The following is a 12,690-nucleotide window of genomic DNA, read 5'->3' as shown; positions in this document are numbered from 1 at the left end:
TTCTGCAGCAATTTCCCAGCAAAGCTCTGCTGGAAAGGTACCTACATTATTAACTGCTCCCCCTTCCACTGATTTTATGCACACTGTGGGGAAACTGAGGCATGCTCCTGGGAAAGGAATCCCTCCTGCTACTGAGTGAAGCCACATCTCCCACATCCCTGAAGAGCTCCATGACCACAGAACTGCGATGCTCTCTGCCTCTTGGCTGGATTTGTGGACCATCTTTAGCTTGCCATCTTCCAGACTCGAAAGAACTCGCAAAGCTAGAGCTTTTCATGCACCCAGCCTCTCAGCTGCTATTTGGGAAACATTAGAAACCCAAGTTCACATCCACCCCTCGTGCACACCTGCCCTGCACAGCACTGTGTTCCTGCACCCTCGTTGTGGTGCTGGGGCCCATCCCAAAACAAGCTCCAGGATAAAACAAAATGAGGTTATTTCAGCAACGAGGCTCACAGCAGCTCCTGTGAAGCATTTTGCCAAAGACTGATGCAGAAGGTGAGATTGTGGCAGTGTTGCAGGAGCGCATTCAAACCCCTGAGCAAGACAAGGTGCCAGCCTTCCTCCTCTCCCTGGCAGATACCTCGTTCTCCCTGTGCCGGGTGACCACATTTCCTCTGGGGAGCCCCGCTGTTCCACAGCCCCCACCCTGCCGCCCTGTTTTCTTCCTGAGTTGAGAAAGTGAACGGCCTCGGATACCCCGCGGGAGGCACTTGCGGTCACTGACCTGCCAAGGGTAATGGAGCGTCTGCGGGCTTCCTCCAGACTTCTCCAGGCAAACAGCATGGTGGCCTGGGACAGGCTGCCTGCTGTGAGCCAATACCACATTATAAATGAACAATTACATGTTGGAAGTATGCATAAAGGTAGCAGGTATCGGACCAGTATAGCTCCCACACAGCAGCCCAGCGCCATCATGTCAGCTACCCTGGCATCTTCACCGCCCTTGCTCAGAGGCCTCTTTACAGGGAAGCTGCAAAGGGCACAGACATGTTAGAACAGGATTTAAATTCAAGTGGCTTTAACCTTATAACAGCTCTGGTTTCTGTCCTTCTGCTCACGGCTCTCGCATATACAGCCCTCCCCAGCAGCTCACAGTTCAAGGAGTGCTGGCACAGTGGCCAAGAACCAGGGCAGGACAGGGTACCCCACGCACCACAAACACATCGGAGGCAGCAAGGCACTTCAATCAACAGGGACACAGTGCTGCTGGGTGTCACACGAGCACATCTGTCTGTACCCTCAGCACAGCTTTCAGCAGGGGAAGGACACACTCCCTTTGATGGCAGCACACAAACTCAGGAGTGTTGTGCACAGTTTAAGTTTTACTGGAAGAGGTTTGGAGGAGACATTGCACTGTGTCACTGGTGTCCCACGGTAGATAAGGACAGAAGGACCCAAAACCCACAGCCACTGTGCTGGTCCTGGTAGATCTAGTGCATTTGCAGCCCCCCTGGCCCATTACCACTTCAGAGGTTGCTGCTGGCAAATGACCTGAGAGAAGGGAGGACAGGGGACTGCCGGGCATTGACCTCCAGTGAGAACAGGAAGGCTGGAGACTTTCTGCCTGCAATAGCAAAAGTGTGTGGAACATGGAGGTGCATCCCTGCCCTGGAATAACCAGGCAGGGGCCAAGGCAGCAGGGACACAGCCACCCACACTCTTCTCAGTGCAAGGTCAGGCTAGCAGGAGGCAGGTCAGATTTAAAAACCCAAAGAAAGGTTAAATTTAGCTAGCAGGCAGTAGGGCAGGCTTTAAAACCCAAAGAAAGGTTAAATGCCCAAGCTTACAAAAGGGATGCTAGATGTTCTGATAAATATTTGCTGTGTAAGGCTTTATTTGAAGGCCAAGCACGCACATATGTGCTCACCACCTTGCTGGGCGGGACTGTCCTGTAACTGGGGTTGTTTTTTCCCCCTGCACTATCCAGAGCAGAGGTGCACCACAGTGCCATTAATCTTTGTGCTGCATTGACCCAAACATTCCATGTTACCCTGCAGCTGCTTCCCGAGATAAACCTTCCAGGTAGCCTGGCCCCACTTTGCTCCGTCAGCAGGACAGGCTCCAGCACCACCTCCTGCACTCATACAGATCAGTCCTGGGATGGCAGGAGAACAAGCCCCAAAACAGCTGCTCCATCCCACACCAACCCAGGGCTCAGCAGCACAATGCCCTGGTCAATCCCACACATCCAGCACCAGCCCTTGGAGACTGTGACCCCAATGCCCTGCATTGTCCAGGGTTGTGCAGTCAAATCCTGGAAGCAGCTAAAAAGAGATGCAGCTTTGAAGATTAATTATTTCTTAGAGTTAAAAATTGTGACCGTGACAGACTTGGATGTTAGGCAGCAAATAAATTCGCAAACTCCTATTGGTGAATTGTGTTATTCTAACAGGCTATCACTCAGGAGGTAAGCCACCCGTGAGGTTTTTGGGTGGTTTTTTTTTTTTCAAAACAATGAAGTTTCACATGTTTTTTCACAAAATTATCCTGAAACCAACCTGATTTCTTATCTTCCCTACCAGTATCACCCATAATGACCTCAAAAACCAAACAAATCAACCACACAAACAAGCTGGCACACACAGGTGGCCCTCAGCCCAGGCTTTTCACAGCAGAGGCTGCCGAGGGCAGCTGGGTTGAAGCCCAGAAGAGCAACCAGCTGCTTCTGTAGCACTGACTGCACCACGAAACCCAGACTGAAAAAGCAGCAAACACAACTTTCAGTGCTAATATAAGAAATCTGGGTGATTCTTCTGCAGCACAGGCCACTGAGCAGACACAAGACATGTGCCCAGGAGCAGCATCACCCAGCATCTGCCCAACCTTCCTTGGCATGCAGCAGAGCACAAACTGAGCTCAAGCCCCTCACTGCAGGTTTGTAACCCCAGCTGTACACCAGGCCCATTTTTACCTCAATGATATCATTCCATTTGTCATCCAGACAACATTAAATACTAGCAGACACCTCAAGAGCTGTTCTTATGAAGCAAGAGGGCTAAGATGAGGCAATGAGGCTGCGGTTGGCATGTTTGGTAACACAATGGAGGAACAGCCCAGGGATGGCCTCCAGCTGGCCTGACATGTCTCGGAGGAGAGACCCTTTGGATGCACAGCTCTGCAAACCCCACCAGCCTCACAGCTAGAAGTGGATCACAGGGCAGAGACTGGAAGGAGGTCTTAATGCTTTCCTGGGCAAGTGCACAGCCCTTGGGAAGTCCCTGGCTGCTGAGAACAGGGACAACTAGCATGTGTACAAGTGAAACAGCTCTTTGGAGCAAAGGGGAAGTCAGCTTCCCCACACATCTGCACAGCAGCAACCACATTCTCATGATATTTATGTTCCATGAATTCAGGAGGGGAGGGTACCCTTGGTGACAAACAGGACTTCAAGTAAACAGCCTATTAGAAGTTTATGCAGTGAGAAGAAAAATGCCTGAGATAATACACCCGGTACATTTCTCCCTCAACTTGTTTTCCAGCAGGGACAGATCTGCTCTCAACTGGGGGAAGTAGCCAGAGGATATCAAGAGACAAAACAGCAGAGAAGCTGGTTTTATTCTGCTGCTCACTTTGCCACCCCATGAACCATCACCACCCACACAACCCACTGGCCCTCAGAGCAGCCCACATGGCACAGCCATGGCTGAACAGGCACACTGGCGGCTGCTGTGCTGCACTCGCACATTTGTGTGCAGCATGAAGAGGATTTAAGCTGGCAGCAGAATCCCACAGCTCAAAGTGTGAACCCAGCTTCCTAAACCTATAGCCTTGAGGCCCCTTCTGTTCCCTGCAACTTCTGTCCTAGCACAGGGTCATGTTATTCCCTGAAAACCGCTCAGATTCCTACGCTCTTTCACCAGCCTCGCTCTGAAGTTTCAAGGCTCATTTTTCCTAATGTCTACCTTGAATTCCCTCAGTTAATTTAAGGCCCATGCTCACTGTCTCACCCACAGCTAGCACACAGACGACACCCCCTTCCTTACCATCACTATCTACATTCTCTCAGTATTTACACTGCCCTTCCTCCAGGCTGAGCTGCTCCAGTTCCTCCCACTGCTCCCACACCTCAGTCATCCTCACCTGCTCCCAGGTGAAGGTGAGACTTTCCCTGGTCAGGGATTAGTGGCAAGAGTCACGGCCACACCACGCTCCCAGCCCCAGCAAACCCCAGGCTGGCTCTGAGCCCCAGCCCAGCACCGCTCTCTGGCTCCCTGGCGCAGCACCAGCAGCCATCTCTGCAGAATTACACAGTAATTACTGTCACATTACTTGCCCCATGTCCTCTGCTGTAGTCACAGCTTCCCTCCACCCCAGAGAGGTATGAATTTCACTAAGCCATTAAGAAAACATTCTCTAATACCCAGGAGCCCCACTACATCACTCTAGTAGCATTAGCTATGCTTAATTAGTTTCCCAGCTAATTTTAAACCAATCTGCCTGCTTGTGGGAATAGCAAAAGCCTTGAGGCAACAGATGTTTTGCTGTCTCTGGTAACTGCTCAGATTAGGCGTTTCACAAGTAATCCAGCACTTGGTGCTTGTTGCCTAAGTCATACCAAAACAATTTATTTCTGGCTGCTCTCTCCTCCAGAGACTGGGCAGGCACATCTCAGTTGTTTTAGGCACTTTGCTGAGACACCCAAGTGATTAGCTACACTCTGAAGGAAAAAAATTATCCACAAAATGCACTGCTGAACACAGGTAGTCTTACCACTAGTAAGGCAAGAAAAAATGGGACACTGCCTCCGAGAACAGCCTCAAAGGCTTATGCAGACTATACCAAAAGCAACAAAACTCAATTCTCAAATTACTTCATTCTAAGAATCACTTTACTGCTAGATTTTACCACTGTCCTACCTATCCTTGCCCAAGTCTCCAGCAAATTGAAGATGTGGCAGAAAAACTACTTGGTAAGAGGCTTGGAAAGGAAACTGTTGTTCAAAGCAATTAAAAGAAATTACTAAGATTAAACTTGACCACAGGTTACACCAAAACACCATGTCTAATTACATCAGTCTGATCTAAAGTGGCAAGATCAATCATTACCTGCTCAGCTGTTACAAGTGCTTGTACAAATAAATTGCATGTTGCCCTCACAAGACACCCCTAAACAGTTTTGCCAGCTCCACGTAGCACAGAGGAAAAGGATTTCAAGTTTCAGTAGTAGCTGTTGTTCCCTGACTGCACATTTCAAGGCGGGTTAAATCCCCGGGCCAAGACAATGCATTGCAGCACCCCCAGGATTCACACAGTGGGCTCAAGGAGTCCAACTCCAAACTTTCCAAATACCTGCAGAATTACCTGCTTCCGGATGTCCACAGCCTCTGCACCAGCAGCTTCCAGTGAGCAAACACAAACTACAAGCTATCCAAGGTGCTTTAAACACTAAAGGTTGCTGAAGAATACACTTAGGCAAGGAGCTGAGTTTAAGGCTCTGTGAGCATCTTTTTCCCCTCACATCCCAACTCATTTATGATTTCTCAATAAAAACAAGGTAAAAGCACATCCTGTGCTTCACACAGTCTAATTATTGTACAGTGTATGCAAGTGGATATAAATGCCTGCAAATTTTATTGGAATCAAAGCCCTTAACCATATGAGAAATTAAAGGGAACACAATCAATACAGGAGTTGCTCTAGAGTGAGAATGCAAAGTTGAACACAGGCATTAGACTGCTGCAGCTTGGCATGCAAAAGCAGTGAAGTTTACATATTGCATAAATTCTTGCTAGATAGAGCTGAACACATTCTTCTCCCGTGATTGGCAGGTTGAAGTTAAATGTTGTGTTTAAACTGTGTGAATTTGGCAACATGAAATTCAGCCTGCAACTCCTCTGACATAGTTGCTTATCAGAAGGTCACTGCATTACAGTCCCCCCACTTCATCTAACAAGGAAATTGCACCACACATCCTTCATAGGAAAATATTTACACAGAAAATTTAAACTATTGTTGAAGCAATTTAGCAACAGATCTTTCCTAAAAATCTGCTAATGCATATCTAGCATTTTTTTAGATCCTACACTCAGTGTAATTTAAATAGCATTTGAAACATTCCAACAGGAATCACATTGCACAGAAGCAATTTGCTTCTCTAACATTTTTGCACACCTGCTTAGAGCCTGTGCATTTAGTGCACAGGTTTACAATGCCAAGCCTCTACATAGGTACCTAATAAACTCTACAGAACAAAGTTCTTTGGAATGAGGACAAGCATCTTTGTCTCTAGGCTGTAATGACTTAAGGCTTCTTGCAGCTTTGTCTGCTTGGTCAGTGAAAGTTAGAGGAAGTACCATCCACTTTCACTCCAGAGTTGGCACTCAATTCAGCCAGGTAGACTAAAGCCCATTGGTTTCAGATGAATAGGCTGGTGACAAGTCAGTTGCGGGTCACTCCAGGCCCTTCTGGAAGGAGGGATGCAAAGAAAGTCTTGAAAAAAATCCACGCTGTGCTCATAAATGAAGGGTTTGCCTGATGCAGTTCTTGTAAAACTTGTCCCTCATCAGGAGATGCCTCAGATTCATCTGCTCTGCCCACATTTCCCTCCTGCCAAAATAAAGGATATTTGGTAAATGAGATAACTCTAGAAATGCATCAGAAGAATGTGTCAAACAGCATGTTTTGTTACCCAAATGTCACTGTCAGAATATAAAAAGTTTGCAAGTATCCCCAGGCAACAAAAGTCAAAAAAACCAAGCTGCACTCTAGTATTAGTGGTTAACTCACACTATGTGTTCAAGAACACTGTTTATGACAGACATGATGCACCAAATCAGGTGAACTATGTATTTACAATTACCTTTCACTAACATCAACCAGAAGCATCAGCTTGAAATGCCAGACTGATTGCTTATACACTCAAATCCTACCACCGAGGTACTAGTGTAAACCCCACCTCCAGTTACAGAACCTGTTCAGCCTGTGACACACCACTCTGCCTTACAACATCCTAAAGGACTGGAGCAACAAAAATGTAAGATTCAGCCTGAAATATTTTGTAGAACAGAGGAATTAGCTACACCAAAGGAGGACTCAGGCTGGCAATTATTCACCCATGGAAGACAGTTTCTGACAAAAGTTTACATGTAATAGCAAAAAAATTTCTCTAATTAGTAAACTGAAATTAAAACTTTGATAGGGTTTCATGCTCATGGTTTAAAAAAAATAGCAAGACAATACCTGTAAGTTATTGTTCTGGTCCTGGTTTTCAGCAGCTTGAGGAACATTGCCTGGCAAGGGCTGACCTGGTCTTCGTCTAAATGGAAGCCATCCAACATGCTGCCTGGGGAAGGCAGTAGATTTTTATTAATACAGCTTAAATGTTACCCCTCCCTGTTACACAGCCACAGTCCAAGTAACATCTGACTGCTCAGAGCTAGACAGCAAGTTCAGCATATTAAGGTCTCTTCCTGCTCTGACCCAATAAGTACTTTCAAAGTCTCCTGTTAGCACCAAACCATGAGGTAAGAGGGGGAGACTGAGCATCTGCTCGCATCCAAAATAAGTAGCACTACACTCGGGTATGTATCTAGCACAAAGAACCTGCTGGGTTACCATTTTATGTACACCCCTGGGGAACTTCTCTGTACTCACCCTAAAAAAGGGGCACAAGGAATATGCAAAATACAGCACTATTTTACCAAAACATTACAGGCCACACAGACCTTCTTGAGAAAGCCTGTATCTCTACAGCACCTGCACCGTGTAACCCACAATATAAGCTGCTCAAAGTTACACTCCAGAATTCTCAACAGTAAAATTTAAGGACTTCTAACAAAGCAATTAACTTTCACTCTCCAAGTCTGCATAGAGGTTGCAAGACCTGATCATCTGAGCTGCTCCAATTTCAACTCTTGGATCTACCAACAGGAATTCAGAGGCCCATATCATGTGTTTCACTGGTGATTAAATAATTTGAGAAGACAGATTGCCCTTCTCAGACAAGACATCCCAATCATGTCACCTGAGGGCCCATTATCTTTATTGTGCTTCTAAGATTTATCCCAAGTTTTCCCCCACAGAGGCAAGTCAGGGTGCTGCATTCAGTTTAGCTTGGTCTGTTCTCCCAAGCAGCAACACATAGAAAAACCCATGTGTGTATGTGACTTAGCAGCTATAAGACGCTCTTCCCAGACTTCAAACATCGGCTATACTTATATTTTTGCTAAATACTGAGTTACAGCTGGATAGAGGAGTGATTCACCCTTTCCAGGTACCAGAGTCATATGAAGCTCAACTGCCAGAAAGCTGAGCACAGTACAGAGCTCAGTGCTTCACTGAAACGTTTCCAAATACGACAGTAAATAATACCATACACTTACAGATACATCAGAACAGTGCCACCCATAACCAGGAGGAACCTGCTGACACTGGAGTAGAAATAGATAATGTTGACAAAAACGTAGAACAGTGTTGCTGAGTAGAGCCAGTCCAACCAATCTCGATTGCCACCTCCCTCCTCTTCCTCCATGAGGGGACCCCCTTGGGCATTCATCTGCATGTTCTGGTTGGCCACTGCGTTAACCTGGGCAGCAGCATTCTGGTTTCCAGGCTGGTTTTGTGCAGGAAATGGGTCTGGGAGAGGAGCTGGAGGTGTCACTGGTGCCACTGGTATCTCCTGAGAACGTCGTGCATGGGATGGGTCAGCAGATGTAGCAGCAGAAGCCAAGCTGAAACCAGAGAATGCAAAGTACAGAGTAAGTCTTAGTCAAATCTTTCCACACTTAACACAGGCACAGAAAATTGTATAGAGTCAGATCACATGCAAGTAGAGAGTATCAAGTTTAGAGGCTACAGAAGGGTTAAAACCAAGTTTTAGTTCTACCCATGACAACAGTTGTCTTGTGACTTCAGCAAGTCAAGCCAGGCACCTTCCACTTCGAGTAATAACTTCAGTGCTTTCAAAAAAGTGTTTAGATCAATCTAAAGGCAGTCTAGAAGGCTGCTGCAAGTCTCAGCTGTACCTTTGCCACTGATTTCCAGACAGTGCTCTGTGTGCTACTTTAAACACTCAAAAAAATGGTGAAGAGCTAAGGCCCATCAGCAGGATTTACATTTACTCTATGGACTCCTGCTCTCCCAAATCACGAGAATCAGATCTGCAGTTTGCAAGATTCAAAACCACTGGCCTAAGCAATAAGCCAAGCACCACATGACAGAGGCACATTCCCACACCATCTAGCATAAGTTAAAGAGTCTTCCAACCACCACCAAAAGGAAGAACTGCCAGAAGTTCTGTTTTCTTGTATTACAGTTTTTACTTCTTACTGGTAGCTTTGGACATAAAACTTACTATTGCATGTAATATTGTCTTGCATAAATCTGCTGAAACCAGGACATCTGAAGCATGCTGTAGGTTGTATAAGCAGAGAAGCCAGAAGCCACGCTTTGGAAGGGATGCCGAGTTGTTTCCAGCCTTGGTCAAAATTTGAACACATTCATTAGCAAATACTGGATAAACTGCAAGAGTCATTTATTACAGGACAATGTAAACAGTTTCTGCCATTTTATGCATCCAAATGCAAAATTTTTTTTTTAGTGTATTAAAGGCATCTCTTTATCCACATGAATAAGGGGAAGATGTCCAACTAACAGAGCCATGCATTTTTGTTTAGTTTCTTCCATGTACACTAAAGCTTTTATATATAACATCATTTTTCGCCCATGTTCTATAAACTTAAGACAGTAAGTGTGGCATAAGGTGCTGGCATCCAACAGAAAGCCAACATTTAAAAAAAAATCTTAGTGTTGTACATCAGAATATTTACCCATTAGTGGCTTCTGCCGAAGACTGGCCACCAGAAGAGCACCTCAGTCTCTCACCATTTGAGGAAGATACAGATGGTTCTTGACTGGCTTCTGACGATAACTTCAGTGGATTAGCTTTAACCTAGGGACAGCAATGCAGTTAGTGAGGTTTACTCAGGATGCTACACCAGCCTCATGCAAAAAGGTCATACCACACATAATGATTTTATAACAGCTACACAGTTCCCACACTCCTGACACTGCTCTTTGGCACTACGCCACAAGTGCCTCCATCAGTATTTTAAAGCTCATTTAAAATGACTGGCATATAAAACTGAATAGATGTCACTCTTCACTTTCACCAGATCTACACCTGTATTAATTTTTATGCATGCAGACAGGTCCCATCTGGTTATTAAAATGTAATTGGAAGAAACAGAGGGAACTGCACTTGAGACAGTTTGACTTTTCAGCTATGCTGAGTTTGTACTTGCATATAAAACCTACTGCCCATAAAATTTAAGAGCAATTTTGTAGCAATACATCTGTATAATATCCAGACCAATGCTGGCTCACATCTAGCAGCCACCAGACATGGTTAGGATAAACTCAAACTGCCTATAATGGGCTATAAACACACCTCTAGACACATTAGCACATCCAAAAACTGGTTTTCACCATTTGCACGTAAGACCAATAAGCACAAAGTTCAAGCACTAAGACTCATCTTTGGCTTCCTCTCTACTGGCTGAGTCATTAATGAGAGCAGTTAATATGCCTTCAACTAACAGCCTTCTGCCTTCCCCACACCCCAAATACACACATGAGAACCACTTCAACTACTGCATCTCCTGCCCCCAAGCACAGCCTCTTCCAAAAGAGCCTGAGACATGTCATATTCTATTTAATAAAAAATGAATACACCAGAAAGCACTTCTCCTGACCAGTATGTTACAGCTAGATTATAGTTTTGATATTTCTTAACAGATGACATGAGGATCTTTACTGATGAACTGTAGCGTCAATTTTTTTACTCAGTTTAATCCAAATACATTCTTGCATTTCTAAACAAGTTATCACAAAGTAATACTGCTATTGCAGTAGCAGGAAAAATCTGCAGTATCGATGAACTTTAAAAAATCCATTTGATACTCCCCATTTTTAGTCACAACCCCACAATTCAGAGTAGCATGTGAACTTAGAGTACCTCTGCACTGGTTTCTTGCACGTTTGCAGGAGTCTTGAAGTTGTATACCAAATGGAGAGCATGCAACTCCCCATCCTAAAATGTAAAAGAAGATATGTTAAAAAAGTAAATCACTTGTCTTTATATATTTCAGGACAGCACAAAAGATTTTTTTATACATACCTTTGGCAGCAACTCTCTCAGGTAATGATGATCAAGCAACAGCTTCCCTGAATAAATCAGCTTTTGGTCCTCTTCAGGCTTTGAAGAAAGAAAAGAAAGAATAGGATGGCTTGGTCTGTCAAGCACATGAAAGCATTAACTCACACAACTCAGTACCGGATGGACAGAGGCAGGCAGCTGGAAGCACTCCACACATTAAGGTGCAGTGCACATCTAAATTCAGCTAACGAGATGAGAACAGTTGAATACTGAAGTGCAGGATTACCAACACCAAGGTCTAAATCGGCAGGAGGATATAAAGCACCCCTTTGGCACGGAACTTTGTTACATGCTGTCTCTTTCACAGTCCAGACAAAAACATCTGTATTTCTTAGAAGCAGAGATCTAGAGCACCATCTAATCTGATCAGCGCTGGAGATCAAATCACTGCTACACCCCACGAGAGAAACACCAGCGGGTCACCCAGAATCTGCCTACTGCAGCACAGGAGGCAGCGAAAGCACACTGACCCTGTTTGGGGGCAATCGCCTTGCTCCCGGGGAAAGCGCAGTGAGAAACAAGCGCAGCCAAGTCGCCCCTGCGGAGCGCGGGCAGCGGGCGCGGCGCTCGCTGCGCGTCCGCCGGGTCAGCGCTCCAGACGCGCGACTCCAAGTCAAACTTGTGCATTTTTCCCCTCAAACGGCTCCGCAAACCCGCCGCACGGACGGGCCCGCCCCGCCCGCGGTGCCAGCCGGCGGCAGCCCCGGCCCCGGCTGCCCCCGCCCCGCCACCCCGCGTGACGCGCAGTCCCGGAACGCGCCGTTAATATTTAGCAGCGCTCCAAACAGAAAACAAACCGAGTCCCGAAATAACCCCGGCGCGGCCGGAGCGCGCCCCACGCCCGCACCGCGCAGCTGATGCAATCGGGGCGGCACACCCCGGGGAGCAGGTGTCGGCGGGGCTCGGCACGGCGAATCGGCGGCGGCCCCGGGAGCCCCGCGGCAGCTCCCGTCGCTGTCCCGCCGGGATGCGTCGCGGCTCCCGCGCCAACGGCTGCGGGAAGGGGCTCTTGGGGAGGGGAAGTGCGGAGAAGGGGGTCGCGCACTCACCGGAGCGTCGGGAACCAGGCGCCGCAGCTCGGACTTGAGGCGGCGCACGGTCCATGCGGGGTCGGCGCGGAGGCGCAGGTCCGGGTGCCGCTGCGTGGGGCTCCGGACGAGCAGCGACACGGGCCCCTCCATCGGGAACGCGGAACCGATACCGGCTGCGCCCCCCACCCGCCCGAGCCTCTTATGTTCGCACACCGCGCCCCGCCCTGCTCCAGGGCCGCGGTGGCTGCAGCTGATTGGCCGCGGCGGGAGCGGAGGCGGGGCCTGCCACGTGGGCCAATGGGACGGAGCCCCGCGGTGGCGGGAGGCGGAGGGACTGGTTGGGCGGTGCCCGAGGGGGCGGGGCTCCAGCGCAGCGTCGCCATGGCGACCGTGACCCGCCCACCGCGCCGGTGTCCCCGCCGCCGGGCCGCTGCCCTCCCTCCCTCCCGCCCGGTGGCGGCCGAGCGTGCTCAGCCCGTGGGCCCCGCAAGCAGCGAAGCGG

At 47.8% G+C, this 12,690-nt stretch overlaps 1 protein-coding gene across 2 annotated transcripts; it reads right to left on the bottom strand.

Annotated features, from left to right (window-relative positions):
* Positions 1 to 5,574: 5,574 nt before the first annotated feature.
* HERPUD1 (homocysteine inducible ER protein with ubiquitin like domain 1) lies at positions 5,575 to 12,347 on the bottom strand. 2 transcript variants are annotated; one of them, XM_065641016.1, is made up of 8 exons: positions 12,207 to 12,347; positions 11,119 to 11,196; positions 10,957 to 11,031; positions 9,770 to 9,891; positions 9,295 to 9,417; positions 8,324 to 8,671; positions 7,182 to 7,284; positions 5,575 to 6,548 (listed from the first exon to the last, which is right to left on the bottom strand). In XM_065641016.1, exons 1-8 carry the CDS (start codon positions 12,336 to 12,338, stop codon positions 6,381 to 6,383), a joined length of 1,149 nt encoding a protein of 382 aa, XP_065497088.1. In that variant the 5' UTR covers positions 12,339 to 12,347; the 3' UTR covers positions 5,575 to 6,380. The 2 variants fall into 2 exon arrangements, with proteins under 2 accessions (XP_065497088.1, XP_065497089.1); XM_065641017.1 differs by lacking the exon at positions 9,295 to 9,417.
* Positions 12,348 to 12,690: the final 343 nt, after the last annotated feature.

The sequence above is a fragment of the Caloenas nicobarica genome, chromosome 9 (genome assembly GCF_036013445.1).
Source record: "Caloenas nicobarica isolate bCalNic1 chromosome 9, bCalNic1.hap1, whole genome shotgun sequence".
Taxonomy (NCBI): Eukaryota; Metazoa; Chordata; class Aves; order Columbiformes; family Columbidae; genus Caloenas; species Caloenas nicobarica.
This window is presented reverse-complemented; position numbering and strand designations above follow the sequence as displayed.

Bases quoted from the DNA above. Each gene is read 5' to 3' on its own strand.
- HERPUD1 (XM_065641016.1), bottom strand. From the start codon at position 12,338: ATGGAGGGGCCCGTGTCGCTGCTCGTCCGGAGCCCCACGCAGCGGCAC. The intron at 9,418-9,769 runs GTAAATATTCTG...ATTTTGACCAAG, and splicing joins TCGGCAGAAGCCACTAATGG to GCTGGAAACAACTCGGCATC. The intron at 8,672-9,294 runs GTAAGTTTTATG...CTCTGGTTTCAG, and splicing joins AGACAATATTACATGCAATA to CTTGGCTTCTGCTGCTACAT.